Consider the following 27,301-nt stretch of genomic DNA (forward strand, 5'->3'; position numbering starts at 1 on the left):
ATGCATCCCGACATCCCCGTCGAGTGGGACGACAACATGGGCACCCTCATGTACGATATTCTCATCAAATACAATTTCGGTCAGTCCAATCTCTGGGTCAAAACTGCGACTTCAAGTAGCCAAACAGGAACGGTCGACATGTTTACCTTCACTGGACAACCGCGGAAGGTCTACCGAAACCTTGAGCGCGGATTCAAGTACTGCTTCCTCGGAGCACGTATGTTTCCTTCTGGTTGGCAAGACGAGTTTCGGTGCATCCTTCCCCTCGGCGACTTTTACGATGTCGATTACGTTATCCCAACCTTTGAGATAACCCGGAACCCTAGCGACTCGCATCCGACACCGTATGCAAACGTCCCTGAGATCGGACCCTGGGACAACTGGAAGCAAGCCCGTCGCCTGGCGCTCAGGATCGATCACATCAAGGATGGCAAAGTTATCGGACAATACCAACACTCTCACGACCACACCTTCCCGTACACGAAGTACGGTCTGGGTTCCGAGCATACCAACTTCCTCGCTGGAGCGTGGTCTCGCGTAATGGCTTGGATCGCGGCCTTGACGAACGTTAAGTGGGCCAATAGAAGTTGGTTCCGGCACTGGGCCATTCAACCCTACGACGTTATCGTCGAAGAAATCACGCCATGCTTCGCGTCCCAGCAGATGGTCATCTCCCAGTCCGGTCCCAGAGAGATCCAAGAGCCGCCCAAGCGTATCCATGTGGAGAACAACATAAGAATGATGGACGAGCTGTACGCAAGTGAACATCCGGAGATGTCAATCGGCGCTTGGTCTCGGAAACTGCTACCCAGCGGTAGGGAGACATGCGATGCCTGCCACATGGTAAATGAATCAGACATGCCCTCCAGGACCAACTTGACTAATATGCCCAGGCCATGTCGAACCCCGCCGCTATGCACTGCCCACCCACCTGCTTGGATTGCTCTCCGCAGCAGGTCAATCTTCCCAACAGCCGCAAGACAGTATGGGCTTGCGACTTCTGCGTGTCTGTCGGACGCGTGTGCACCTTCACCCCAGAACGGCACCTCGACCAGCATTTCGATGACTTCAAATCCCTCGGATATGCCAGAGTGCTTGGAGGACATCGACAGTTGTCCGACAGCGAGAAGCGAACTGCTAGACTACTGCTCAACGGAGCTTGCATACCAGAGTATCGAAAGGAAGTCAACCCTGTGACTCCAGGACATGTGTACGACAAGGAGGACATTGATTACGATGGCGATACGGAAGAAGATGGGATGTACCGCGGATGGAGATGAGAAAACCATGTCAAAAAGGCCATGATCGTGTGTATAGACTCGTGGAGGTTTGGTAAAAAGCGTGGTCTTTGTCGGATTCTGGTTCAATTGCTGGGATAGATATCAGAAAGATCACTGAAACCCCCTTACTTGATGTCGATGTGCTCCAGAGGCACTTTCCGCCTGTCCACGCCTTCCATTTTACGTTTAGATAAGTAGGTCAGGCGCCACGCGGAGCAGACGAATATGGTGGTAACACCTTTGGTAGGCTACCTTCCCTGTGTTGTGAATATTTAGAAAGGAAGTCTGGCCTGCCTTCGCGTCTCTGAAGACCTCGTCCAAGAACTTGCCTGTCACATCAACAAGAAATACGACATCCAACATTCGCTTGAATCATAATCAATTAGTACCATCCTCAGTTTGACAAAAATGGACCACCGTATTGTCCAGGATCCTCGAATCGAACAGCCCTTTGCTGTCAGCCTCAAGCGTCAAGTCGATTTCTCAAACGGCTTCTCCCTTCCCAAGTTCACAAGAGCTTGTGTCTATTTCAGCCGGTTGGCGGGCCGCAACCCCAACGACCTGATACCCATCCACCCAGTCATCCAGCGCCGGTTCAGCATCGATCTAAACGACGTCATTGCGCAGCCCGTGGTCCATGTCCCGGCTGATGCTCTCGAGATCGGTGTCCGCTTCCGACGCAGCTTCCACCCCGGCATAAGGGATTATAGTCGAATGCGTGCCAAGGACAATGGTCTCAGACTCTACATGTTCAAGTTGAACCATAGTGCAGATACTCCATATGGACCGGCAGAGGTTTTTGCAGACTTTTATCCTGACGGGCCTCCTGTAACATTTTTCGTTCGGAAGGACGCTGGCACATACATGCTGCCGGGGTTTAAGTGTCATTCCGATTATGTCGACTACGGCGTCAGGGTCCAGAATGTGTGGTGGTGGTAGCTTTTGATTTGCGGAGGCCGACGCTTCGTTGAATAACGCATGACAGGTTCGGGGATCAAGATCAACTGTCATTTGGCAAAACCTGACCTGACTGTGAACAGAGGGGCAATATCACGAGCATACTGCCATTGGCATGTAGACAACACCATACGATCCGAGTCAGGCCAGCGAGGGTGTATAGACAAGCGGGGGCCGATTTCCAAAGGAGACAGACTATAATGGTATAGAATGATGGCCAGCGAGATAAGAAATGCAATTGGAGTATCAGCCAGTATAAACAAAGGAGCCGCCCAGTCCACCAACGCCATATCATGAGTCTCAACCGTCTATAATATTACAAGCAGCACATCATTCTGAGTTCTCCGAACCCTCATCATCCTTGTTTCCTGTAATCTTATCCCAGACTTTATCAAACTTGTCTGTGAGCCAGTCCCAGAATCCCTTCATGGCTTCTTTACCCTTTTCGATGGCGTCCTCGTCTGCGCCGTTGCTCTCCTCCGCGGCGTCCGTCGGTGACGGCTGAGGAGGGTCAATCTGGATGGTCTTGACCGACTCGACTGCTGGCGTGGATGACTGAGCCGCCTGTGATACGCTCATCGGTGTGGCAACAGAGGCGGGCGCCTGCGAGGTGGTGTATGCGGGGACGGGGTCTTGTGGCTCCGCAGGAGTGTCCTCGGACTTGTGGGTGCCCAACGGTGACAGCGGGAGGCGCAAGGTTCCATTGTTGGGCTTCGGGACAAGACCAACGGAGTCGCAAAGAATGTTGTAGACATTGATGTTTTCTGTCTCTGTCAGTTCACGTTTTAAAGACTGGATAAGAGGTTAGCTTACGGAAGTTGTCGATCTGGCTGTTGGGCGGATGAGGGAATGCAGGGCCGCGAGCGATGAAGATGGCGCGCATCAGCGGGTGTTCGTGGTCGTATCCGTGCAATCCGCGAGGGTTGTAGACCGAGCCGTCCTTCAAAGCCTTGGCGACGTCCATCTCCTCCTTGGTCACGATTGCCCAGCCGGTCTTGGGGACGATCCACAGCGGCGCGATGCGCTTGTTGTTGGAGAAGTGATAGCGCTCGGGCATGTTGACGTCGCGGAGGTAGACGTCAAAGTTGGGATTGGTCTTGGCCTTCTCAGCCAGGCCATCGTACAGTCCCTGGAGGTCGTCGGGGTTCTTCGGCCTGAGACCATACAGAGGCCAGCCATCGGTGTGCGCGATCTTGGAGGTATCGACGAGGTCCTCCAGCTGCATAAGGCGGGTGGTGTCGGTGGTGGCCATGCCATGATCGGAAACGACAATGACGTTGACGATGCCGGTGAGGTTGCGCTGCTCAAGCCCCTGAAATAGCTGGTCCATCATGGTATCGGCATCCTGGATGGTGGAGCGGATCTCCGTGCTATTGGGGCCGTATCTATGGCCATCCGCATCGACATTGGGAACGTAGGCCGCAATGAGCTGCGGTCGCATGTCCTCCACCTTGGCCGTCTCATCCTCCATACCGGGCTTGTCGAGGAACTCCAGGATCCTACTGACCTTGTTCTCGAGGGGCTCGTTGCCGTTGAACTTGTCCATGAAAGTAGGCTCAACGCCCAGGATGTGCGCCTCACTGCCAGGCCACATGTGAACTGCAGAGCGGATACCCTGGTTCTCGGCAGTGACCCAGAACGGTTCGCCATCCCACCACTTGGCATCGAGGCTGCGCGCCGGATCGGTATAGTAGAACTCGGCGAGCATTTCGGGATCCCAGAAGGTATTGCCGACAACTCCGTGGCTTTCGGGGTAGAGGCCGGTCGCAAGGGTGTAGTGGTTCGGGAATGTGACGGAGGGGAATGACGGGTTCATGTACTTTGGCGAGACACCCTCCTTGACGAAGGCGTTCAACCTCGGAGTGAGCCCGAGCTGCAGGAAGTCGGCGCGGAAGCCGTCCAGACTGATGATAATCGTCGTCGGCGCAAAGAGCGCGGTCCCGTTGGTGACGAACTCGGCTTTTCGCGCTGATTTCCTGTTCATCGACAGCTTCCACGCCACCAGCACCAGTATCGCGAAGCCGACCGAGATCATGCCGTAGATGAACAGCGACCTGCGCCAGCTCCTCCTCTTCTCGGTCTTTGTCTTCTCGTTCATCTTCAATCGTTGCCGGTCGATCTCATCGCTGTCGTCTCGTTCACTACTCTCGCCGGTAGAGCTCCCTTCCTTCATAGCCCCCTCTTCCATCTCGTACATCAGCTCGCCGTCCTCGCCGTACGATGCCTTTTCCATCAACCTCTGCTTCTTCTGCTCCCGCCTCGTCCGCCTCTGCTGCCTCTTGTCCTTCTCGCTCAACAAGTCCTCCGAGGACCCGTTGCTGGACCCCGGCCGGGCACCGTCGGCGTCGGCACGTCCGAACATTCTCAGCGGGTTCGGAACAGCGAGCCCCGACCCTCGGCGATGCAGGTCCTGCTTCTTCTTTCGCGTATCGGTGACGAGCTTGTCGACCTCGTCCTCCTCCATGAACACGATGCTGTCGGCGGCGCGCAGCTCGCGGCTGTTGCGGGCGCGCTGCTGCAGCTGGTCATCGTCGCTGTCGCTCTCCTGATCGCTCCGGTTGCTGTGCAGGGATGAGGCGTCGTCGTCGTAGTTCCCAGGGGCGAGGAGGCTCGCTGTGTCGCGGTCCCCGCGGGACCTTGCGTTGAGGCCTCGCATCGGTGTCGGGTGGCGGGACGCAGTCGCGGTGGCTGCGGATGCCGGTTGGGAAAGGGGGCTTTCGTTCGGCTTTCCTAGATCATGAACGAGACCGTCATGAGACGTGTGCAGAACCGGAGACCTTTTTTTTCGAGTTGGATTGTGTTTCTCTTACAACAGAAGGTGCCCCTGTAAATGGACCTGGATGGCACGCGGTGATTAGGATGCTCCATTCCGCCGCGTTGGCGCAGGGTCCTCGAGTGTCATTGGTTCCAATAAAGTTGCCCCGCTTTCCGGGCTGACCTGTTTGGGAAAGTTGCTAAAGGGGGGTCCACATCGGCCCCGTTACGTTCGCTCGGTCTCCGGTCCTGTCATTCGCGTAGCTCCCGTTCCCTGTCGGCAGCTCGGGCGTTGGTGTGTTCATCCTGAGTGTGACGACAACATGACACCGATGGCGGAAAGTTGGCATGCCATTCTCAAAGGGATGTTCAGATTGAGATGTCTGCTAGTTGAAGCCGTAAATAGCGCTTGTGCTCCCGCATCACGGACTCGACTCGGTCCTCACCGCAGAGAGGAACGGCGCTAGACCTCACATGCATCAATAAATACCTTGCAGCCTCCAATGACAAGCAAGTGATCTGTCCGCGAGCTGAGGCACCCCTGCTCGGTAACGACGGCATCCATGGTGATAGTGGCGTTCCGCATTGCATTCCTCCCATCGGACTGTCTGTCTGAGAATGATACAGCACGAAAATATCATGAGAGTCAATAATGGTAGGCTCTTTGGATGATGTCGAGGATACAGGGTCGAGGGTGCCTGTCTCCTGTTTTATCAAAATCCAGCCGCCTCTCCAGTGGCATTGTACCATCCTGCTCCCGAGATCTAGACCGCCGAGTTGGTGGCCGAAATTCGTAGGACGACCGGGATCAACCCCAAGCAGGAAAGAGCTTGTTTCCTTTTCGTACCACGAGCTGAGGCTTTCATGTGTATCACGGGACCTTACTGTGTCGCTAATTGGTAGATTCGAGGAGAATAAGCAATATTCGCTACACTCACCCTTCTCCCCTGTCTCACGCACCCCTCCTTACGGTTCCCCTGCCCTGCGAAAGAATCATGGGAAGGTCGGGTCTGCAGTCTGGCCTGGTCAGGGTCTTTGAGCGCCGCTCCCTCTCGTTGGGATTGCGCTTCTTTAGCTAGTGCCCCCCGAGGCTCATGAACAAGGTGCCATCATCGCCGAACTTCCCGTCGTAGCCTGTCTGGAGACCTGTAGCTTGGAGTCCTTCAAGATGCGATTTTCTTGATCAAGATACGATTTAGAGTCTTTCGCTCATCGTCAAAGATTGCTTGTTCTCTTAGTTTCCGCTTCCGAAACACCAAGCTTTTGCGCCAAGCCTCGCCGGCATGCAGCGGCGCCATGCACAAGAGGCCCTCTTTGAACACGGCTGTCGTGTTTCGTACGCCTTCTTGGGACCGCGTCGATGGGAGCCCCACGACGGTTTCCAGCCCAAGTACGATCTGGAATCCTCATGATGAAGTGATTCGGCGCTTTTCCGACCCAGCCAAGGACGGTGATGTCCGAGCTAGTGGGGCGAAGTACGAGTGAGTGACCCTGAGCGTAGTTTTATTTACATAGACGCTCTAAAATGTGTTGGTACGCATATTGCAGAGGCAGCAACAGGTTTTCCCAGGGTTTTTGTCAGGAAAACCAGCACCCGTAGACGAAGCGCAAAGTTCGGCACGTACAACGGACTACTGACGATTGTTCTAGAAAGGCCGAAGCATCATACACGGCGGCTGTCCTGTCACTCCAGAAGCTCCTCAAGGACGAAGGCAGTATCGCAGCCACAAGCCAAGATGGGAAACAAGAGTTGTCTATGGTTGCCAAGCAGCTTCAACAAGCAAAGGAGGGTACTCTGGACAAGAAGAAAATGTCCAGATTCGTCAAATCGTTGGATCACTACCAAGGTGTCTTTGACATCCTCTCCCAAGCCGACTTCTCGGGCTTGCCCTTGATATGGGGTGGCATAAAGCTCGTCTTGCTTGTGAGAGGACCGTATCAGTTATTCAGAGATAATTTCTAACATGCCGCAGATGTCCAAAACCAGTTCCGACACTCTTTCCAAGGTTTTCGAGGTCATTATCGACATCGGTCGAAGCTTAGAACGGATCAGGGGGTATGCGATGCTCTACGCGACCCCACGGATAACAGAGTTTACTGTCGAGCTCTACGAAGCTGTCGCAGAGTTTCTGGAGAAGGTCATTACTGATTTCAAAAAGAGCCCTTTCAGTGAGCAGAATGGACAATGAATTCGAGACAACGACTTACGCATAAGCAGGAAGAGCGATGGTGGACCTTCTGCAGCCTTTTGAAGTACGGTACGGTGATCTTTTGACGAAGATGAGAAAGGTTCAGCAAGAGATCAAAGACGACGCGGATCTTTGTATGCACGTTAGACACATGCAAGTGTGGTCAAGTCATTCGATGGCTCATTACCGAAGGGATCTTCCAATGCAAAGACATCAAATGTACCAGGGCTTTAAAGGTTTGCTACTCAAATTTTCTCGTTCAAAGACGTAGGCTAACAACAGGAAGCCATGGCCGAGGACCCGAACGCCGCGATTTTCGAAGCAATCAGGAAGAACCTTTTCCGGGGATTCGAGCTAGAGGCCGGATACCACCAGGAGCTAGAGTCCACATACAAGACGACAACTTCAAAGGCGTGGATAGAGTGGTTCAAGTTGGAGCAGAAATATGTTCCATCAGGCTACTCCCACGAGACCAAGATCATTCAGGCTGAGTGCGATGCCCCGGATCCCCAGCATGCCTTGATTTGGAAGAAGCAGCAGCGCACGTTCGCCTCACATGTCCCCTCCGCATATCTCATATGGACCCGCGGCATGACCGCGCAGTCAGCTATAGCCTCCCTGGTTCACCAGATACTCTTCCAGAAAACGGAGGTGATGGCCCAGGCGGGCCTGGACTTGGACCAGTTCAAAGAAGCCAACAACTCCCCACGTGCTCTCTGGAAGTTCTTCACACACCTAGTGACAATTCTCGGTGGGTGCATGGTGTACATCACCATTGGATCGGTCGGCAAACACGAAGCTGCTATCGTGAAGAAGTTTGTTGCGATGGCCAAGACTTGGGACCGGCCGGCCATCAACGTCACGCTGATCCATCCTTTCAGCGACGAATTTGCAAAGACGGAGGATGTCATCAATCTGGACGACAAATACGATGTACATCCGTCTCTTACGACGACTGATGCCATGCATCACGTCCTAGTCCTAGAGCTCAACGAAGGCAAAAAGGTGTCTGAAACCATCCAAAGTCTGCTTTGGGAGACTGTCTGGAGAGAAGTCCGCTATGCCGTGATTGGTATTGCCTTTAATCAGGTGGTGGAGCACATCCAAATTGCGTTCAAGAAAGTTGCCGACACGGCGAGAGAAAAGGACGTCATGAGCAACGAGCAAGATGACTCTCAAGAACGGCAGGAGAGGAGGGCGAAGAAACTATTTACTAACACTGACGCAAAGCACTGGAATGCTGCTGTATCAGTGTGGACGGGGAACAAGTGGTCTATGGACGCTCTGCGGGAGCAAATCCAAAGACATATCGACATTGTCGACATACATCTGCCGGCAGACATCAAGGCGGGCTTGAAGGAGAAGCTGGATTTGCTCCTGTTCGATGATGAGACGGAGCTTGAGCCGCGGCCGCTTACAGAAAGTCAAAGGATGTCGATATGGGATGAACTGCAAAACGCTATTAGGCCTGGTACCCAGGTCATGTTTTGCAGCCAGATCGAGGAATTACTGTCCGCAGTCCTGGAGGATTATCGGATGGAGGGTCCCGAAAAAGAGGGCGAGGCCAAGACCCTGTTTGTGTATCTCGCCAAGACGTATTTTGCGAAGAGCGGTCGATGGAAGAACACCTTCTCAGAGGATAAGAATCTGGTAGCGGACGGGATTACGAAGGCGATCGAAATTGGATTCCAGCATCTTGTCGAGGCTTTTGCTTCAGGAGGATCCTGAGATGAGGGGAAATACCGGATGTAATCAAGCGATGAGGTTATAATCATGCTGCAAAGAAAGTTTCTCGAAGAGTCTTCGCAAGACTTGACACAGGAGGAAAGAAACATCTGATGACCTGAAGATATTGGCGACAAGAGTGTCGAGGACAGACCTTAGAAAGCAATCGGCTATGTGTGACTAGTAATGAGTTTGGCCAACGCGAAGCTGGTTCCCTTTTGAGCATCACCCCGGTCACACTCTCAGTTCTATTGGCCCGAAGCACACTCAAAATGAGGCTGCAACAAGCCACAACTATGCAATCAACGGGGGGATATGCGTTCTTTTTTTCTCATCTCCTCTGGATTGCTGCACCTCGTGGGACAGGTCTCCGATTTCGCGCAGTCGTATTGGTGGTGGTGAAGTGTGGGATCGCAGCTCGACTGCAGGGTGTGGTTCTAGGATACCCCAGCTCCCGAGCTGCTGCCACAGTGGGGTACACGCCCCCTAACCCCGCTGTGGGAGGTCCCCTGGCTCTTACAAAGCCCGCTAAAGAGCCCGCGATCTGCCATCCTTGAACTACTGCCAGGTTGACTTCACTTCAGCTTTACTGCATACGCATTGTCTACATTGAAAGCGGTTTGGTTTTTGCGACTCTGAGTTCTCATATTTAGGGACTTCTCATCAGGTCTGAGAGTCGGTTGTCCTAGCTGAAACGCAGCCATCGAAGCGCAGTTGCAACCTCACCTTTACCCCACGGCCATAAACCTCTCACCAAACAGTCTCACAACCAACCCTCATCTACAAAGCATTCTCAACATGGTCGACCCCGTCACAACCCAGGCCAGCTCCGAGAAGAACGTCCAGTTCGGTCCCGCGACCCCGGCGCAGCGCGACGCCGCATGGCGCCTCAACGGCGTCTCATGGGCCCCGCCCATGTCCCTCGAGGCGTACATCACCCGTGAGACCGCGCTCTCCAAGACGAAGCTCTCGGAAAACTGCACCTACTACGTCCTCTTCGACCCCGCCGACCCGCAGCACATCATCTCCTCCTGCGAAGCAACCGCCAAGACTCTCTTCGTCCGCGACGCCTCCGGAGCCTTCCGCGAGGAGAAGGCCTACGCTATCGCTTCCGTGTACACGAATCCGTCTCACCGAGGCCACGGCATGGCTACGCTTCTCCTGAACAAGCTCAAGGAAGCTATGGATACCGACTCCAAGGCGAGCGTTCTCTACAGCGACATCGGAACGGTGTACTACGCGCAGTTGGGCTGGACAGTCTATCCCTCACTCCAGGTGTCGTTGATCCCGGATGATGCATCGGCGTTGCAGCCCACGCCGCCGGAGGGCGTGCGATATCTTGCCGCGGACGAGGTCCCCGCCTTCTGCGACAAGGACGTCGCCCTGCTCAGGAAGAAGTTTGAGAATCTGCCCGCGGACGGCAAGCCTCACATCGCGTTTGCGCCGTCGGCGGCGCAGATCACCTGGCACTTCACCAGGGACGGCTTCATGGCGAAGGAGCTCGCCAAGCGGGAGGTGGTCAACTGCGGGGCCGTCACGGCGGATGGCAAGGCCTGGGTCTACTGGGACCACGACTTCCGCGAGAAGAAGCTCAAAGTGCTCCGCGTGGCGGGAGACTCTCAGGCTGATGTGACTGCGCTGCTGCATGCCGCGGTGCTGGAAGCCTCGAACTGGGGGCTGGCCAAGGTGCTGGTATGGAACCCGGACGACGGTGTCGCGGCGTCGGCGAAGAAGGTGAGTGATCGCACTGATGGCGCTGTGAGGGTTGTATTCGATGAGAGGTTGGACGGGAGTATCCCTAGCTTGCGGTGGAAGGGCGAGGGGGAGGCCGTATGGGAGGATAATGAGTACTATGCATGGTGCTAGACTGGGAATTTAGACAGCAATTATGAATAAACGATGATAATAATTCGGTTTGGCACAAAGCCAGCAAGCAGTTGTCTTGTCGTCGTGGAACCAAGAGGTGAAGTAACCCGAAATAGGCCAAGTAACATCAGACGCACAAGACGCGCATTCGCTAGATTTTCGGACATGATGAATTACAAAGTCTCAATGGAGGCTGATGCCCTTTTTTGTTCTGACCATACTCTCCAAAGCAACCCTGCTTTGTGACCCATCCCTCCTGACGCTCGGATGCTACATCAACATAAAGAAGTCGTGATGGGCTTGCTAAATGGAGTCCAAGCTCATGAGGTTATTATGGTGAGATAGCTTAGCTTCAGTAGGACGTGCGCAAACTTCCTAGGGAGAAATGATGAGTAGAAACAGGGAGAAAAGCAAAGAAGGAAAGCAAAGAAGGAAAACCAAGGAGGCTAAGCGGTGAATGTTAGAAAGAGGGCAAGCAGTGAATGCAAGTGAGGAGGGACGGCCGGCGTCGAGGGTCTGGTAGGATATATTAGGCAGGCTCTAGGTGAATTCCTAGACGAAGGGAGCAAATCAAAAATCAGACCACCAAAAAGCATTCAAACCCAAACCTATCGCGGCTGAATTTGCTCTTCGATTCTCCTCTTCCAGCAACAATACCAATAACGATAGTCATGGCCCCTGAGAAAGACCAGAACTCAGAATGGACTGCCTCTAACGAAGTCGACTGGGACAAGAGTAAGTCATTTGCATGGGACATCCCTTCTCGCCGTTCGTGCTGGATGAGATTAGCTGCTGACGGGAACGCAGTCATGACGACGATGACACAGTCATGGCGTGAACTGACCCCTGAGCAGCAGAAAGCGAAGAGTCAGTTCGTCCCTTGCCCAAAGATTAGATTAGGTGACCGGGTTGCTAACCAATATCATAGCGGCTGAAAGGGGTTCGTTATGTTCTACGTGCTCGTCGTTGAGAGGTTGTCTGACGAAGAGTGTTGCAGCGGCTCAGTCCAAACAAGCTTGGATAGACCCCCGGGCAAGAAGGGAGATGGCCCGGGAAAAGGCCAAGGACTCCGTCGTCACGTAAGTGATGCTCGCAGAACTGTGAGATTCTCCATTTTAACTTTGACCAGAGAGTCGAAGCCGCCCGAGCTTACCGCCGAGGAGAAGAGCAAGAAACTGACTGTAAGTCAAGCTGGACCTCTTGCCATCACTCCTGAACCTGACCCATCGAGAAACAAAGCTGACTCGTAAGTAGGAGCTTCACGCCGAGATGCATGAACACGTCAAACGGCTTGTTGCAGAGAGAAACCCCGAGCAAGGTCCCAAAGAGTCGAAGTGAGGAGGGGCCGCTATCGTCTACATCACGCTATGAGGGTATGTCACTGTACCGTTCATCGAAACGCACAGACGGTGAGGCCGGGTCGTATATGTTAGGATTCAAGGAATCAAAGGCACCTCTCCTGTGTTTATGCGCCTTACTCTGCTTTACTATCGTCGTTGTCACCATCTTCTTCGTCGTCGTCTTCGTCGTCGTCCGTGATACGAGTATTGAAGGAGTAAACAGGTAAATAGGCTGTCTCTCTCCAATGGAACAAAATTGTGAGCAACCTCTCCAGAAAATCTACATTCTCCGATGGAAAGGGTTTGACGATGAGGAAAAATTCCATCCATTGCCTGTCACAGCAGGAGGTTGCCTTGGACTACTTCTGGGCCTTGCCGGCCCAGTGGGCCGTGTCTTGGTTGGACTAGATCACGTGGTGCGATCCGGACGGTCCCGGGTGGGGCCGTCTTCGACGTCACCGGACTTACCATCTGGGCAATGTAAACACTGGTAAACAAAATTCCATGCTGTCTCGAACGCCAGCTCAAAAGGAATCAGAAGAATGAAGCTGCGCAAACTTTGATATTCAAGATCACGTGGCGGCAGCAGATGTCTCATATTCCTATCTTATCTTAGAAAGGGATTACCCCTCACTTGTTGCTTTGTCCTACGACGGCACTGGACGGCTTGGACTCGAAGAAAGCGGTCAGCTTCAAGTAGACGCCAAATCTGGGCGATTCCACAACCCGCGTCGGAAATTCGCCTCCCATCGAATTGTTATTCAGTTTCAAGAGATTGGGACAGAGTAGAAAAAATAGTCCTGGAGGTCCGGCGCCATGGCAACGTGCATCATGCAATGCTACTGCCCCTCTAAAAGGGAAAAATTCATGTCCCCTGGTCGGGCGGCGCAGGCGCTTAATGTGCTGCACGTCACCCTGGCCTGGATCTCTGTTCTGCTTGCTTCTTGCCACCCCCCGGTCTGCCCTTCTCGCGAGTGAAAGAGCATCGACCAGGATTTTTTTTTTTTGCTGTCCCTTTCGCTTCTGCGAGGAACCCCGCATTGCCAGCTGCCCACCAAACCCACCACCGACCGCGCCCATCAGCCACATTTTCGGACTTATGCGTCTTCGGTGTGAGCCAGGGTGTGGTCGGCGTGCGGTCATAAGGGGGCGAGGCGCTAGGGGGTTCTGGTCTTGCAGGACGTCGTCACAAGCATTTGCGTATCTCGAGGCCGTGCAGTCTGTCACTAGGAAGACGATCTCGACTTTTCCATGGTATTTAGGCCGAAGGATAGCAGACACAGGGGCCCCAGGCAAGGACAGGCCTCACGGAGCAGCCTTGGAGTTTTGGGAGGATGGACCATGATGTCTGTCGCACTCTGCCGCAGACCGCAGCGGTGCCAGCGCCAGAGAGCCAGCCGTAGCAGTGCCAGAGGTGCCAAAGCAGCGCCAAAATACCTACGTGACTCATGCCGAAGAAGAGTTGGGCTCAGACCTGGGACGCACTGCCAACTGGGGGTTCCAGGTTGGGCTGCGCGGCAACCTTGCTGACTGACAGGGATTAGGAGGGGTGGAGGGGCAGAATTGGCGGCCATGGGAGCCTTATCGCCGCACAAGTACATCCAAGTCTCTCAAACGTAGCAGCCTGGCATATGGGACAAAGCACGAGAGGAAAAAAATTGTGTGTGTGTGCTGCGTGTCTGGAGCGCGCGCGGTCTGAGACGGCAAAGGGGGAGGGAGAAGGTCAAGGACCACAAACGGCTGGACGAGGTCGATCGGAAGGACTGTGAGGTGAGGTGGCCAAACTGCAGGACGACCCTAGTCGCCCCTCCTTCCCGTAAGACGACACGGGCAACTAGCTCCCGACCTGAAAATTCATCGTGATGGATTTGTTTTTGGCCAGAGAGGAGCCGGTCAATTGACATCACCTCTTGGATCTGCGGCGGAAAGTCTGGAGCTCCCTGGAGTGGGGGCTGAGAAGGGAAGGTGAGGCCACTGAACAGCTGCGGCAGCACGCTACCGTAGCTGCCCCGCGAACAGCGGTCGAGAAATTGCCCCTCCAACTTTTTTTTTCCTGGTGCCCCTCGTCTGTGATATCATGGGCTATGAAGGTCCTTGTCGCGCGACTCACAATTAAATGTCAAGGTCAGGCAGGAGCGGTCGTGAATACACCGAAACTAAAATCGAAGTGAAAGACCTGCCTGATTCTCTATTCACAAGTTGCCATGCGCTTCAATACCGCTCTTTCGTAGATTGCCTTCTCAAGGTGAGGAAGGAGGTTGCCTTGGTGGGGTCGGTCGAGTGGCGGGGTGGTACGTGAGAGGGACAACCCAGCTACGCCTCAGAGGTACCTCGTCGAGAACTCACACAAAAAGGTCGCAAACAACCAATCAGAACTCACAATTTCATCTGAAAATAAATAAAAAAAATCGCTGGCGTGTGGTACAATTCTAGGGCATTCATCTGCGAGCGGTACTGGACCCACTCTGCCCCGCCGCAAGACTTTTCAACCCCTCCTAGAGCGCCCACCTCACCCTCGTCCACCTCAGACACAAACTTTTCCCCTCCTCTATCCACCACAACCATCCATCTCCATCCCACCCATCCTTTAAAAACTCTTCCACCCCTCACAACTTCTCGTCGTCTTTTTTCTTTCTCTCTTCGTCTAGCATACCACACGGAAAGTGTACCTGCAAAGTGAGTTTTCCTCCCCAGTATCTTGGATCGCGATATCATCGCGGGGTCAACAGCCACTGACATTTCCTTTCTCTCAACAGCTTTTTCACATACCACACATAACTTCTTCGATCCAATACCATCAAAATGGGTAAGGAGGACAAGACTCACATCAACGTCGTCGTCATCGGCCACGTCGACTCTGGCAAGTCGACCACCACTGGTCACTTGATCTACCAGTGCGGTGGTATCGACAAGCGTACCATCGAGAAGTTCGAGAAGGAGGGTAAGTCACAACCACATCCACCTACATCAGAACAATAAACTGACTTCTCCAAAGCCGCCGAATTGTATTTTCAACCCGTCCCATCACATCATGGATCGTTCAAGTATTAACAAGAAGACAGGGGCAAGGGTTCGTTCAAATACGCATGGTTGGGGTTCCCAGTTTATTCGCGACGCTGAGAATATTTTCTGACTTTTCCCAGGGTTCTTGACAAGCTCAAGGCCGAGCGTGAGCGTGGTATCACCATCGACATTGCCCTCTGGAAGTTCGAGACTCCCAGGTACTATGTCACCGTCATTGGTAAGTCTGGCTTTCTTGCGCTGAAAATTGGCTCTTCGAAAACCTGTTTTTTTGGATGGGCGCAATTTTTCAGTGTGTAAATCTCTCATACGACACACGCACTGACATGTCACTCAGACGCTCCCGGTCACCGTGACTTCATCAAGAACATGATCACTGGAACTTCCCAGGCTGACTGCGCTATCCTCATTATCGCTGCCGGTACTGGTGAGTTTGAGGCTGGTATCTCCAAGGATGGCCAGACCCGTGAGCACGCTCTGCTCGCCTACACCCTGGGTGTCAAGCAGCTCATCGTCGCCATCAACAAGATGGACACCACCAAGTGGTCTGAGGACCGTTACCAGGAGATCATCAAGGAGACCTCCAACTTCATCAAGAAGGTCGGCTACAACCCCAAGACCGTTGCCTTCGTCCCCATCTCCGGCTTCCACGGCGACAACATGCTTGCCCCCACCACCAACGCTTCTTGGTACAAGGGCTGGGAGAAGGAGGGCAAGGGTGGCAAGGTCACCGGCAAGACCCTCCTCGAGGCCATTGACTCCATCGAGCCCCCCAAGCGTCCCACCGACAAGCCCCTCCGTCTTCCCCTCCAGGATGTCTACAAGATCGGTGGTATCGGCACTGTGCCCGTCGGCCGTATCGAGACCGGTATCCTCAAGCCCGGCATGGTCGTCACCTTCGCTCCTGCCAACGTCACCACTGAAGTCAAGTCCGTCGAGATGCACCACGAGCAGCTTACTGAGGGTGTCCCCGGTGACAACGTTGGTTTCAACGTGAAGAACGTCTCCGTCAAGGACATTCGCCGTGGCAACGTCGCCGGTGACTCCAAGAACGACCCCCCTGCCGGCGCTGCTTCCTTCAACGCCCAGGTTATCGTCCTCAACCACCCCGGTCAGGTCGGTGCTGGTTACGCCCCCGTCCTCGACTGCCACACTGCCCACATTGCCTGCAAGTTCTCCGAGATCCTCGAGAAGATTGACAGACGTACCGGCAAGTCCGTTGAGAACAACCCCAAGTTCATCAAGTCCGGTGACGCCGCCATCGTCAAGATGGTTCCCTCCAAGCCCATGTGCGTCGAGCCCTTCACCGACTACCCCCCTCTGGGCCGTTTCGCCGTCCGTGACATGCGTCAGACCGTCGCTGTCGGTGTCATCAAGTCCGTCGACAAGTCTGCTGGCGGTTCCGGCAAGGTATGTTCTCAACTCCTAATCCTTCTCCACCGCATGTCATCATCTAACACTCTCATCAACAGGTCACCAAGTCCGCTGCCAAGGCTGCCAAGAAATAAGTTACTTGACTCACCAGGGTTGGGTTCTGAGTTCTTCCGTGGCACACCAGCCATGGACACTCACTTCTACGGCTTTACGAATTCCCTTTGCGTGGCATGAGGACACATGATATGGCTCGGAGCACGAATATCGGGAGGAAGGATGGATGATTACGTCAAAAAACTTCTCATGATACGTGCTTAGTTAGCACAAAAATAGAGTCCTAGAAGTGATTCCCAAGTTAAAACTGCTGCGCCCCTTCGCCTGTGACCTGATGTCGTGATGCTTCTGTCGGTGTTGTTTGACTCTGAAAATTTCCAACGCGGTGAATCTCCGGTCGTGGTACTGTTGTCTTGACGTGCGGATCGTTCTTGCCTCCTAACTCATTCCCGCCTTGGGGAATCTTTGTTGAGACGCCTGTTCGAGCTGTGTATGGCCCACTGCTGGCAAATTGAGCTGGGATTGGCGCTGTCTGAATGAGTGATCAAGGCAGGCTTTTTCTGGGTTGGGGTCTCCTCTCAATCCCTCGAAAGATTGTTGCGAGAAAGACGAATCATAAACTCTTGATGTTTTCTATAAGGCTTGTTTGTATGTTTTACATAGAATACATATTACAGCTTGACTTTTACCATCCACTTCATCTTACATGCTGGTGTCCGAAACCTCTGGCTCTGCCACAGGCTTGGCGGCAGCTAACCTCCTTTGGCTCTCCGCCTCAGCATCGACCTCTCCCACCCACTTCACCACCTTGCCCTGAGCCAGGTCCTTGGCCAGGCTCAGGAAGCTCGCAGCATGGAGCTCCTGCTCCTCTGGGGGCAGAGATGGATCAGCAGGCTGCGCCTCGAGAACCATCTCTGTGCGCCGACCGCCGTGGTGGCCGGCCTGGACACTCGTGTACAGAAGCTTGTGCCCCTGGTAGTCTGCCTCCAGCGTGCGGCGCATCTCCAGACCCGTGAACATGTAGTCCGTCGGTTCCGAGGGGTTCTTGATTGGCGGATTGAAGGGCGTGTCCGCGATGCGTATCATTGGGGGAGGGCCGAGCCGTCCCGCGAGGAGGTCGAGTTCGGCGGTGTCGATGTACTCGCGGAAGGGGGAGTCGTCGAGAGCAGAAGCGGACATGACCCTCAGATCGGACTGGGAGATGCGCAGATCGACGGGCTGATCCGGTATGGAGACGTCGGTGTGGTTTTGATCCGCGACCACGACGAGGCGCTTCGGGCATGAGTCCCACATGAGAGGCCCTTCTGGTAGGTCGTCGGGTATCGTGAGTTGCAGCTCGAGCAGGTCCGGACGACGAACAGGTCCGGACGAAGGCTTGACGGCATCGCTAGGCTTTTCGAGCTTTTGGATCCGGGTGAAGTATCGATTCCTGAAGGAATATTCAGGTTTTGACTCATGGATTGAAGGGAGGGCACGGAAGGTGAGGACGAGTGAGGTGGTGACGGGTTTGGACGAGTTGAGTCTTTCGGACAGGGCAGCGAGGCTGGCGGGAGGAGGGGAGGTGGGAGAGAAGATGTGTGGACTGTGATTCGCGGCAGCGGCCACGTTGACGGCGTCGGCGTTCTTGTGCAGAATGTGACCGAAGCTGGCGGTGGTTGCGGTGTATGATTTGCTCCTCCTCTCGCGGAATTCCGACTCCGTCGGCGGTGCCTCGATGGGCTTTTGTAGGACGTCGCTCTGTTTCACTGAAATGTAGGGTTTAGGACGGGAGTCGCGGCCAACGGGTTTCGCCCAGCGAGACCACTGGGTCAACTTGTCCACCCACGAAAGCCTCTCGCGCCCAATCACCATGGGAATGTTTCGGCATGCAGTGTCTTTCGGACCCTTGAGGTGTACAGTTTCTTCTTTGGGCCAGAGCGCGGTGAGCAGGAGACGTCGAACGACGTCGGCACGGCGTTCTTGGCCTCTTTGCTCGGGCCCGTCGCGGAACCATGCCACTTCGATCTGATTCTTCTGGTCAGTACAGTCGCCTTTACGGTTGGCAATGATAACCCACAGTCTTTTCTTGGGGCCTGTGAGTGATCAAGGTGCTCGTGAGCTGGCCTAGATGCTCCAAAAGCGTGACGGTCTCGTCATCATTGGGGACCCAAAAGACGTCGTCGATGGTTTGAACAACCGTATCCTTGGCCGCCTGTTCTAATTCCTTCATGATGGTGTCTGTCTTCGCCTTTGTGGCGATGACCTTGATGCTTGATTGCCCGATAAGAATCTTCTCTTCGGCATCGAGATACGTCCTTCTGATAGCGTCGAGGCGCTTCTTTTCTCCTGTGATGGGTCAGTCGATGATCTGCTAGGCACGTGTCAGATAACCGTCACTTACTTGAAAGCATACGCAGGAATCTCGTGGCAATTCTGGGACTGAATACACCTTTACCATCGACGTACTCTCTGATCTGGAGGCCCCAGGCCTCCGTCAACAGAGTCAATCCTATTCTTTCCTTGGGCGACCCAGTAATCTTGAGCTTTCGTAACGGCGCCCAAGGCTCGCATTTGGTGCCTCTTATAATGCTGTACATCGGCTGTTCCTTGCGTTCAGAGCTCTTCAGAGCAGTCTTGCTCGCAACCAGAAGATAAGCCTTCAGCTGAGAGACTGTGAAGCCCTTCAGCAGGTTCTGTAGCAGCTCATCAAACTCGTGCCTGTAGAGGATGGGGTCGCTGGGACGCAGCTCCTCAATGTTGGCCAGCGATTGCTCCTCTGTAAGCTCTTGCGCCTGTCTCTCCAAGTCTGCAGCAAGATTCACTTGCTCCTCTGCGGCCATGTGCTCGACGGGCAGCTTGCGGATGGCCCTATTCGAATCGCGCATGATGACCGCTCTAGCAACCTTGCCTAGCGCGTTGCCAGGAAGCACAGCATGCTTGAGTTTCACCACGCGGCCGCTCATTCTTCTGATGTCCCCTTTATCCTGCCATGTTTTCTTGAATAACAGAGGCCCATCTAGTTTCGCCGCGGGAGGCTCGTTCTCGTCCTTGCTACTCGATGCGATGTTGTCTTCTACAGGTGCGGGGTCTTGACGTCGTCCAATATGCTCGTCGAGACCACTTTTGACCTTGGATTGCTCTCGATTCCTTCCTGGTTTCTCTCCATCCTTCTCTTCTTTCTGTGTTTGCGAGTCCGCCTCGAGGCGATCCCATGCAGAATCGGGACTACTATAATGCCGTCGCTGGAGGAACTCGGATCGTAAAGGTGCCACTCGGTGGGAGCTGAGAGCCCTGGGGCGGTCGAGGAGTCGCAACTGGCATCGCAGGCATATACTTCGAGCAAGAATTGCTCGAGAAATCATTTGGAAGAAAGGCGCCCGCCAATGAAGGTTAGGGACAAGTGATTCGAGCCTTTGGCGATTGTTCGGACATGACGAGCCAAAGCTCCCAAATTTTGCGACTGCAGCGGGCACCTGATAAGATAAGAGATTAGATAAGTGGATCGCGAAGTAAAGTGCGCCTGCCAAAATCGCGTCCCAGCGCGTCTAGATCATCATTTCGTGGCTAAACCTTCCGCAACCAATCGGATCTTCTTCGATTGCATTCTTGAAACGATATATACCTCCTGGGTGGGCTTGTGCGGATATACATGAATATCATTCGGCTACATTATTCACGCAGACAGGATGCCTCCTACACAACGACGCAGAAGACAGGTATGCCCCGCGGCATGCACTGATGGCCAAAGAAGGCAAAGCTGACAATCAGCAGGTCGAAGACGAGTCTGAAGAAGAGGCCCCGGCACGTAGACAACGCCGCGCGCACGACGATTCCGAAGATGCAGAAGAATATGGGGACGAGGAGAACGGTGAGGCCGACGCCACCCCGGAGGATCAGCTTGCCAAGAAGTTGGTGCGCTATGTGCTTGCGTGCGAATTTTCACGAACTCCGATCCGCCGTGAGGGCATCAAGGAGCGAGGTAAAGAAAACCATCGTTTGGGCACGGCATCGATGGCAACTGACAGTTCTGCCAGTTCTTGGAGACCAGGGAAGATCATTCAGGAAAGTCTTCGACTTGGCGCAATCGCAGCTCCGGACAGTCTGGGGTATGGAGCTGCGAGAGCTGGCGGTTAAGGAAAAGTTTACAATGGCAGAGAAGCGCCAGGGTATGCCTACAGAATGCTCTCCAATCGTCTCTAGATCTGGCGAAAGCTAACGACTTGCAGCATTAAAATCCGGCTCCCAACCCAAGACCACCTCCGGCGTCTTCGTCCTCACCACGACACTCCCTGCCAAATACCGCACCTCCACGATTATCACACCTACAAAGGCACCCAGCGCCGAGAACGAGTCTTCGTATATTGGCTTCTACACCCTCATCATATCCATAATCATGCTGTCCAGCGGCGAGCTGTCCGACCAAAAGCTGCGGCGCTACCTCAACCGCGTCAACGCCGAAGCCAATGTCGCTGCGGAAAAGACAGAGGATATTCTTAAGCGGATGCAGGCCCAGGGCTATGTTGTCCGCAAGGTGCAGAAGAATCCGGCGTCACAGGCGAACGACGGTAGCGAGGATATCACCTGGCTCGTCGGGCCGCGGGGACAGGAGGAGATGGGTATCGATGGCGTCGCTGGTTTGGTGCGTACGGTATACGGGGAGCAGGCAGACGAATCGCTTGAGAGAAAGATAGGCGCCAGTTTGGGCATCCAAGGAGAGGATGGAGAGGGTGACGTGGACATGTCGGAGGCTCCAGAGCCGGGGCCGTCGCGATGATGGCCATGGGCACGAGTGGTGTAAGGACGTCTGTCGAAGAGGTTGTAAAGAATACCCAGTGGAACGCAGCATTCCAAGCTTACGCGTTTATGAATAGCCTTTGTTCGCAATGATTAATCAAGGGTATCTGTGCCCTCCTTTATGATCCCAATGAGCATGTCCCCAACGCCGTTCTGTCGTCTCCCAATTGTAAAACCCAGACATGATGGTACGGTGGATGGTTAATCTTCGCGTACTGGTGGCGGGCCAGCTGGTTGCATCATTTTCTGGCAACACGTTAGCAAGACTGTACTTTGTATTTCGGACGAGCTATTCCGAGAAGGTGAACGCACCCGAATCAGTCTGGCTCTAAGGAGCTGCGTGGGCTCGTTCTCTGCCAAAGCCATGTAGGAGAGCATGGGTGGGTGGCCGGCAATAGAGGAGTAGGTGTCGCGGTAGATGTTGGTCTTCCATTCCCAACTCGTCGTGTCGGGGTGTCCTGTGCCAATATACTTGGCTTGCAGGCGCTCGAGTTCTTGCTGGTTGCGGAGCTTGTCGGCCTATCAAACGCGTCGTTAGCGCAACATTGCGATATCAGGGAAGAAATGAACTAACCATGTTGTCCTGTGCTGATAAGTGTGGTGTTTGTGTTGACTCTGTAAAGTTCAGATTGAGGCAGATGAAAGGACCGGACCTTGCCTGCAATGGATGCGCCGGCTGAAGCTCGGCTGACATTCACCGAAATGGCAGGGAAGCACCGTGCACCAGACCTTGGTTGCGCTGAGGATCCACTTCACCTCGACCACGGACCTCTTGGTTCTCTCAACTTCACATTCAACTTCTCAAAGAAACAGACTTTATCCATAAACCCGAGCTTCCCCCCGTTTATATCATCGCACTCATTCTTATCAACTTGTGGTGGTCGTAATCCACAGTTGTTCAAGAATCGGTCAGGGCATACACCTCAGCATCAACACATTCAGATCGCCATTGTCGCCCCAGCAACGGCAGTCGCTATGAGCAAGATCAAGGCGTTGCAAGACAAGCGGAGGAGAGACAAGGAGGCGGTCGAATCAGCCGAAAGAATCAAGTCGAAATGTGCCGACCAGCATGGAAAGGCCCACGTTGCGCACTGCAAAGACTGTTATGGGGAAGTGGTGCAGACGATGAGAAGCAGATACCTCGACTCCAAGGACGAGTGGTTCTCTAACAACGCCGCATTCTTGAACGACCTCGACAATCTGTTCGCCAAACTGAAGGACTTCACAGCAGATCTCAAGGCGATTGAGGGACGCATCGACAAGGAGAAGGCAAAACAGTACCGCGAGACCCTGCCTAGAACCGCAGCAGGCCGCACCGCCGAGGGCGCGATGAGCAGGGCCAACTTTCAGGCGGCATTGGAGGACGAAGAGAAGCCAACCGCTACTCTTGTCGAGGATGTCCGTAGGGCTGTCAACAGGGGCGTTGACGACGCGCCGAAACTCGAGGATTTGGCTTCAAAATTCGACAATCTTCCCTCGGAGAAGGAGAACGACGTCCTCATCGACGTTTTCTTTCGCGATCCAAAGACGGGCGAAGTTCCGCCGTCCTGTACGAAATATGTGGAGAAGCTACGATCTGGTTCAGATATTGAAGAAGTAATGGCTCAAATCGAGGCCGACAGGCCAGCAAGGTCACAGGCGTCCGGCAACATGGACAGACACAAACGGACACTTAACGAGCTCAAGAGGGCGCAGGCGGCACATGAGCAGGATAAGATCCTAAAAGCTCAGAAGCGGCAGCAGCCTCCTCCTCAAGGTCCGCAGGTCAATAAAGAACTCTATGACCTTCCCCCATGCCATGTGTGCTCGGGCAAGGTGCCTCCAGAGGACGTTTTGGCATGCCCGTTGTGTCTCATCTTTGCCGAGTTGAGCCTAACTAAGAGGACGGTCTTTGACTCGGAGAAGTGTTACGAGGAGGGATACGTAAGTTATGCTCCCTACAAGGCAGAAGAACAAGAAGCTGACTGGCAGAAAGGATGAGCACCTCAACAGCGCTCATAGCTGCGCTGCCGGCGAAGGCTGCATCCAACTTAAGGACGAGGATGAGGAGATGGGCGGCAGCGGAGAAGAAGCTGTTATCTGCGAGGAGTGCGCGGAGCAGCTAGGCCAAAGCACAGTTTACTGCTCGTCACGATGCGCGAGCTCGGATTTCCAAGCGCATCGTGAAGGTGTGCATATTCCCAACTGGAAGGGCCTGGGTATCGATCTCGATACACAGGGCGAGCACTTGGTTTTTGACAACGATGAGAAGACCAAGTACCATGTCAACGACATTTCCAAATTTGTATGGGGACTGGATGATGCGTACGAGCGCATCTTCAAGGGCAACAACCCTGACATCAAGGACATACAGTAGTAGTAATGATGCATCCTTCGTTAAGCCCAGTCACGTCAGCGGCTGAAGTCGAATAGCATACCATAATGTAGGATCCCGATTACAAGACTTTGTTTTTATTGTCACCTTCGGTGGGTTTTGAATTGCCGTTCCTTTGTAAAGATTTTATCCTTTGTGGAACTGAGAGTAAACATGAAGCTATTCGGATGCAAGATGAGAAATAGTGGATTCCAGCTGTTGCCACTATTGAAGTGAATGACTCGGGCTTCAAACAACCAGGAGACAAAGTCAAGCTCTCACTCAACTCTCAAACGGTGTTCCCGCTTACCCGTCAGCTGGGTCGTATTTCAGGGGATGTGATTGTCTTTTGCTGTGCCTGTGCGACCCAACACTCCGAAGTCGTTCGGAACTTATCCTCAGACGTCGTTGCAGATGAAAGGCGCACGGCGTGCACCACCTCAGGGTCCAGAGTCGGCCTGCAAGCGGTCGAGGCCCCTGGCCGTCGCCCTAATAGCGGAGTCGAATTAGCGCGACGTACGTCTCTTCCCCAGAGGACGTTTGTTGCGGCCAGCCAATCGCCAACATCCGACGGTCACCGGAACATCATTGGTCGCTCTTATCCCATTGTCCTTCGCTGACCTCCCGTCACCGCGATGTCTCACTAGACGGATGCCTGCTGCGTACCCCTAGACGCGTGGAGCTTTGAAAGCAATCGTTCATTCGCCGCTGCGACGCTCAGGTCATTGACCAGCGTCGACGAGAACCCGGCCGACAAGGAATACCCTCAAAACCACTCGTGCCATCGCCTCGTCAATCGGGGCAGACCCGGCTGTCCAAGCGTTCAACGGCTTTAACTCCCTCTTCGTCCGGACCCGGCGACTCAATTGATATCGTCCCTCGTCCTTTCTTCCCGTCCTGCTGGCTGGACCCCAAGTACCAGAACCGCTGTCGGTCCTGCTCCCCACGCTGTCATCCGGCTCGTCCACTATTCACCCCGCCGGTTCCTTCTGGACCCTCCCTCATTCCTCATCCATCGCGATGGAATCCAATGTCGACCCTGAAGGCACAGGCAGCAGCAATGCGCCCCCGCGACAGAGGGTCACGAACGCCTGCGAGGCCTGTAGAGCAGCCAAGGTGAAGTGCCAGCCTAGTGTGCAGACTGGAATATGTCGAAGGTGTGTGTGTCCACTCCGTCTTGGCTAGACGAGATGCTATCTTCCGATCTGCTTCGGCGTATAAGTCCATGTGCATACTGACCCGTTGGCCGATCGAATTAGGTGTCTGGAATTCAAGCGAGAATGCGTCTTTCGTACCGGCCCCAGGACACGCCGGCCACGTCAATCCAAACTGTGAGTATCCCGTTCCCCTTGTCGAATCCTTCAATCGCGGTCGTATCCCGTCATCTTGGCACTATCGGAACCATTGTCCCCATGCTAATTCTTTGACAGGAACCAGGACGCTCCGCGGCCCCCTCCTCCGCCGGGCCCTTCCAAGACTTTTAGCATCGACTTTGAGATGCCCCAGTTGGAAGAGCCTGATGATGTTGACGGTCTTGCCGCGCGTCACGAGCGGTATATGGAGGAACTCTTGCCATTGAACTCCGATCAGGACTCGATTGACATGATGTTTGGCCTCAGCGGCTCTGGCAGCGGCTCGCATTCCACTATTTCTTCACCGCCCTCGTCAGGACCCTCCGTCTCGGTATCGAGCTTCGGTTTGAAGCCTCAGTTCAACCTAGACTCGGCCGAGAAACTATTGCAGACCTTCCGGACCATGCTCAAGAACTTTCCGTGTGTCGCCCTACCGCCCGATGCCACCGTCACATCACTATCAAAGACGAAACCGTTCCTTCTTCTCGCCATCCTAGCGACAGCATCAGGTTCCAGTGCATTACAAGGGCACACGCTTTACGATGAAGAGTTCCGCAAGATTCTTGGCCTCAAGTTTGTTGCTGGCGGCGAGCGGACCTTGGAGCTCCTTCAAGGCCTCCTCATCTACACAGCATGGTAGGCCACCTCCATCTGGCTGACTTTGGATATACACTTACAGACCCAGGTACCCTTTTCATCTTCGCCCAAAGAGCAAGCAGGCATTTCAATACGTCCGCATGGCCGCCGAGATACTGCACGATCTCGAGCTCGTCGACCCGCCGTCAGGCGTCACCGCCGCGTCGCCCGTCACCCCAGATCGGCTCGACGGCATCCGCGCTTACCTCGCCTGCTTCTACCTGATCTCAGCGCACGTCTTGCCTTTCTTACAGTACTTCCGCAAAACCTCTCTGACCGATGCTAGGTTTGCAACCGGCTGGGCAAACACGTCGGCGCTCCAGTACACCTCCTGGACCGGCACATGCTGTGACATACTCGAGCACTCCTCCGCACTCAAGGGCGATCATATGCTCGCTTGGTTGGCTCGCCTGCAACATATCGTTGAGGAGGCGACAGAGCTGGCAAAAGTCAGGCCGAACTCTGAGCAGGTCAAGCAGCAAGTCCACTTTATGCACTTGGGTCTTGAAAGCCAGTTTAGGGAGTGGCAGGGCAACATACCCAGTAGTCTCAACGATCAACGTAAGCTTCCTGCTCCTTTTGATACATCCATGTGTTAACCGCGAAAAGATTCAATGACCATCGCAAATTTCTTCACAGAGATCTATCTCCTCTCAGCCCCAATCTTCCAGCTCCGTTCGACATCAAAAATAGGCGATAGCGATCTCGGACCTCCCATGCCCGTCAGCCGCCTCCAAAAGATCCTCACCCTGCTCCGCAGCTTCTTCGACTACATCCTGACCCTGGACAAATTGGACTTCATTTACTTCGCCTCAATAGACTGGGGCCGCTTCATTCAAGGTGTCATCGTCGCGATCCGCGTCTCCTTTCCTCTGCCACTATGTCCGGAATGGGACCATGCACGCGCTCGCGAGCAGCTGCAGTTCGACTCCTACCTGACGAGGCTATCGGCAAATCACGAGGAGCTCACCCCTGCGACGAAGACAATGGATGTCTTGTCTGCAAGCAAAGTCATCTTCGCGGTGATCAAGCGCAAGTACGAGGCCCGCGTGGCGAACATCGAAACGCCGGTGAACAAGCTACCGAGGACCATTCGAGGGTGTCCGATGTTTGATGGGACTTTGGACCCGTATTTCCCGATTTGGGATCAAGATTTCAACCGGAATGGTCCGCATGGTTTGGCGCAGCAGATGCCGAACGGAGCTTCCACCATGGTGAATGGTCAGCCGGTGTATCACGACCTCTGGGCTACGATGACGATGAACTGGCCGGATGGGTCTGCCGGGGACCCAAACCAGGCGCAAGATGGGTTCGATCTTGGTTCAGGGCAAGATCCGTCTCTGCAGCTGGACCCGTCTTTTCAGGCGACTATGAATCTTGGCCCTTCGCCCAGTGGGAGTGGTTGACGGGTGCTCGTGTCGCTGGGACACTGAGCAGTTCACTCTTGGATTTGGTAAAGAGCTTGGATACTTTGGCTTTGGGCAGGGAGATTTTTGCAGCAAGGATACTTGAGGCGGGATCATCATCTTTTTGGATTTCATCTCAAGACACTCGAGAAAGGCTCTAGGCAGGCGCACAGTGAAGCGTAAATCGGAGAAAATCAATACCAACACTCTTCTTGATGATG

At 54.2% G+C, this 27,301-nt stretch overlaps 12 protein-coding genes across 12 annotated transcripts; 9 read left to right on the forward strand and 3 right to left on the reverse strand.

The window, feature by feature from the left end:
* On the forward strand, positions 1–1,280 carry CGGC5_v010945 (uncharacterized protein; the record flags this gene model as incomplete). The annotated part of the gene is made up of 2 exons (XM_032019669.1): positions 1–843; positions 894–1,280. 2 exons carry the CDS (start codon positions 1–3, stop codon positions 1,278–1,280), a joined length of 1,230 nt encoding a protein of 409 aa, XP_031892537.1.
* A 408-nt stretch (positions 1,281–1,688) lies between these two features.
* On the forward strand, positions 1,689–2,219 carry CGGC5_v010946 (uncharacterized protein; the record flags this gene model as incomplete). The annotated part of the gene is made up of 1 exon (XM_032019657.1): positions 1,689–2,219. The coding sequence occupies one exon, from the start codon at positions 1,689–1,691 to the stop codon at positions 2,217–2,219; it is 531 nt and encodes a 176-aa protein (XP_031892830.1).
* A 348-nt stretch (positions 2,220–2,567) lies between these two features.
* CGGC5_v010947 (putative pyrophosphatase/phosphodiesterase) lies at positions 2,568–4,893 on the reverse strand (the record flags this gene model as incomplete). The annotated part of the gene is made up of 2 exons (XM_032019646.1): positions 2,568–3,001; positions 3,051–4,893. 2 exons carry the CDS (start codon positions 4,891–4,893, stop codon positions 2,568–2,570), a joined length of 2,277 nt encoding a protein of 758 aa, XP_031892563.1.
* Positions 4,894–6,287: 1,394 nt separating this feature from the next.
* CGGC5_v010948 (uncharacterized protein) lies at positions 6,288–8,908 on the forward strand (the record flags this gene model as incomplete). The annotated part of the gene is made up of 5 exons (XM_032019635.1): positions 6,288–6,472; positions 6,642–6,915; positions 6,965–7,160; positions 7,210–7,416; positions 7,467–8,908. 5 exons carry the CDS (start codon positions 6,288–6,290, stop codon positions 8,906–8,908), a joined length of 2,304 nt encoding a protein of 767 aa, XP_031892822.1.
* A 795-nt stretch (positions 8,909–9,703) lies between these two features.
* Positions 9,704–10,771, forward strand: CGGC5_v010949 (Lysine acetyltransferase; the record flags this gene model as incomplete). Its single annotated transcript, XM_032019624.1, has 1 exon — positions 9,704–10,771. The coding sequence occupies one exon, from the start codon at positions 9,704–9,706 to the stop codon at positions 10,769–10,771; it is 1,068 nt and encodes a 355-aa protein (XP_031892823.1).
* Positions 10,772–11,442: 671 nt separating this feature from the next.
* Positions 11,443–12,109, forward strand: CGGC5_v010950 (uncharacterized protein; the record flags this gene model as incomplete). The annotated part of the gene is made up of 6 exons (XM_032019613.1): positions 11,443–11,506; positions 11,579–11,638; positions 11,700–11,711; positions 11,769–11,850; positions 11,901–11,952; positions 12,026–12,109. The coding sequence occupies 6 exons, from the start codon at positions 11,443–11,445 to the stop codon at positions 12,107–12,109; spliced, it is 354 nt and encodes a 117-aa protein (XP_031892824.1).
* A 2,804-nt stretch (positions 12,110–14,913) lies between these two features.
* Positions 14,914–16,640, forward strand: TEF (translation elongation factor EF-1 alpha; the record flags this gene model as incomplete). Its single annotated transcript, XM_032019602.1, has 6 exons — positions 14,914–15,052; positions 15,107–15,116; positions 15,174–15,200; positions 15,255–15,352; positions 15,470–16,542; positions 16,605–16,640. 6 exons carry the CDS (start codon positions 14,914–14,916, stop codon positions 16,638–16,640), a joined length of 1,383 nt encoding a protein of 460 aa, XP_031892825.1.
* A 622-nt stretch (positions 16,641–17,262) lies between these two features.
* Positions 17,263–19,901, reverse strand: CGGC5_v010952 (uncharacterized protein; the record flags this gene model as incomplete). Its single annotated transcript, XM_032019591.1, has 3 exons — positions 17,263–18,564; positions 18,617–18,885; positions 18,941–19,901. 3 exons carry the CDS (start codon positions 19,899–19,901, stop codon positions 17,263–17,265), a joined length of 2,532 nt encoding a protein of 843 aa, XP_031892826.1.
* A 324-nt stretch (positions 19,902–20,225) lies between these two features.
* nse3 (Non-structural maintenance of chromosome element 3) lies at positions 20,226–21,313 on the forward strand (the record flags this gene model as incomplete). Its single annotated transcript, XM_032019580.1, has 4 exons — positions 20,226–20,255; positions 20,311–20,518; positions 20,574–20,705; positions 20,766–21,313. 4 exons carry the CDS (start codon positions 20,226–20,228, stop codon positions 21,311–21,313), a joined length of 918 nt encoding a protein of 305 aa, XP_031892827.1.
* Positions 21,314–21,534: 221 nt separating this feature from the next.
* CGGC5_v010954 (Uncharacterized protein) lies at positions 21,535–21,910 on the reverse strand (the record flags this gene model as incomplete). Its single annotated transcript, XM_032019569.1, has 3 exons — positions 21,535–21,579; positions 21,646–21,852; positions 21,908–21,910. The coding sequence occupies 3 exons, from the start codon at positions 21,908–21,910 to the stop codon at positions 21,535–21,537; spliced, it is 255 nt and encodes an 84-aa protein (XP_031892828.1).
* A 398-nt stretch (positions 21,911–22,308) lies between these two features.
* On the forward strand, positions 22,309–23,689 carry CGGC5_v010955 (uncharacterized protein; the record flags this gene model as incomplete). The annotated part of the gene is made up of 2 exons (XM_032019558.1): positions 22,309–23,256; positions 23,309–23,689. 2 exons carry the CDS (start codon positions 22,309–22,311, stop codon positions 23,687–23,689), a joined length of 1,329 nt encoding a protein of 442 aa, XP_031892829.1.
* A 1,017-nt stretch (positions 23,690–24,706) lies between these two features.
* CGGC5_v010956 (uncharacterized protein) lies at positions 24,707–27,080 on the forward strand (the record flags this gene model as incomplete). Its single annotated transcript, XM_066152438.1, has 5 exons — positions 24,707–24,843; positions 24,946–25,017; positions 25,117–25,674; positions 25,724–26,235; positions 26,284–27,080. 5 exons carry the CDS (start codon positions 24,707–24,709, stop codon positions 27,078–27,080), a joined length of 2,076 nt encoding a protein of 691 aa, XP_066008073.1.
* Between the last annotated feature and the right edge of the window lie 221 nt (positions 27,081–27,301).

The sequence above is a fragment of the Colletotrichum fructicola genome (assembly GCF_000319635.2).
Source record: "Colletotrichum fructicola Nara gc5 chromosome Unknown KSG_Nara_v1_contig06, whole genome shotgun sequence".
In the NCBI taxonomy this organism is placed as follows: domain Eukaryota; kingdom Fungi; phylum Ascomycota; class Sordariomycetes; order Glomerellales; family Glomerellaceae; genus Colletotrichum; species Colletotrichum fructicola.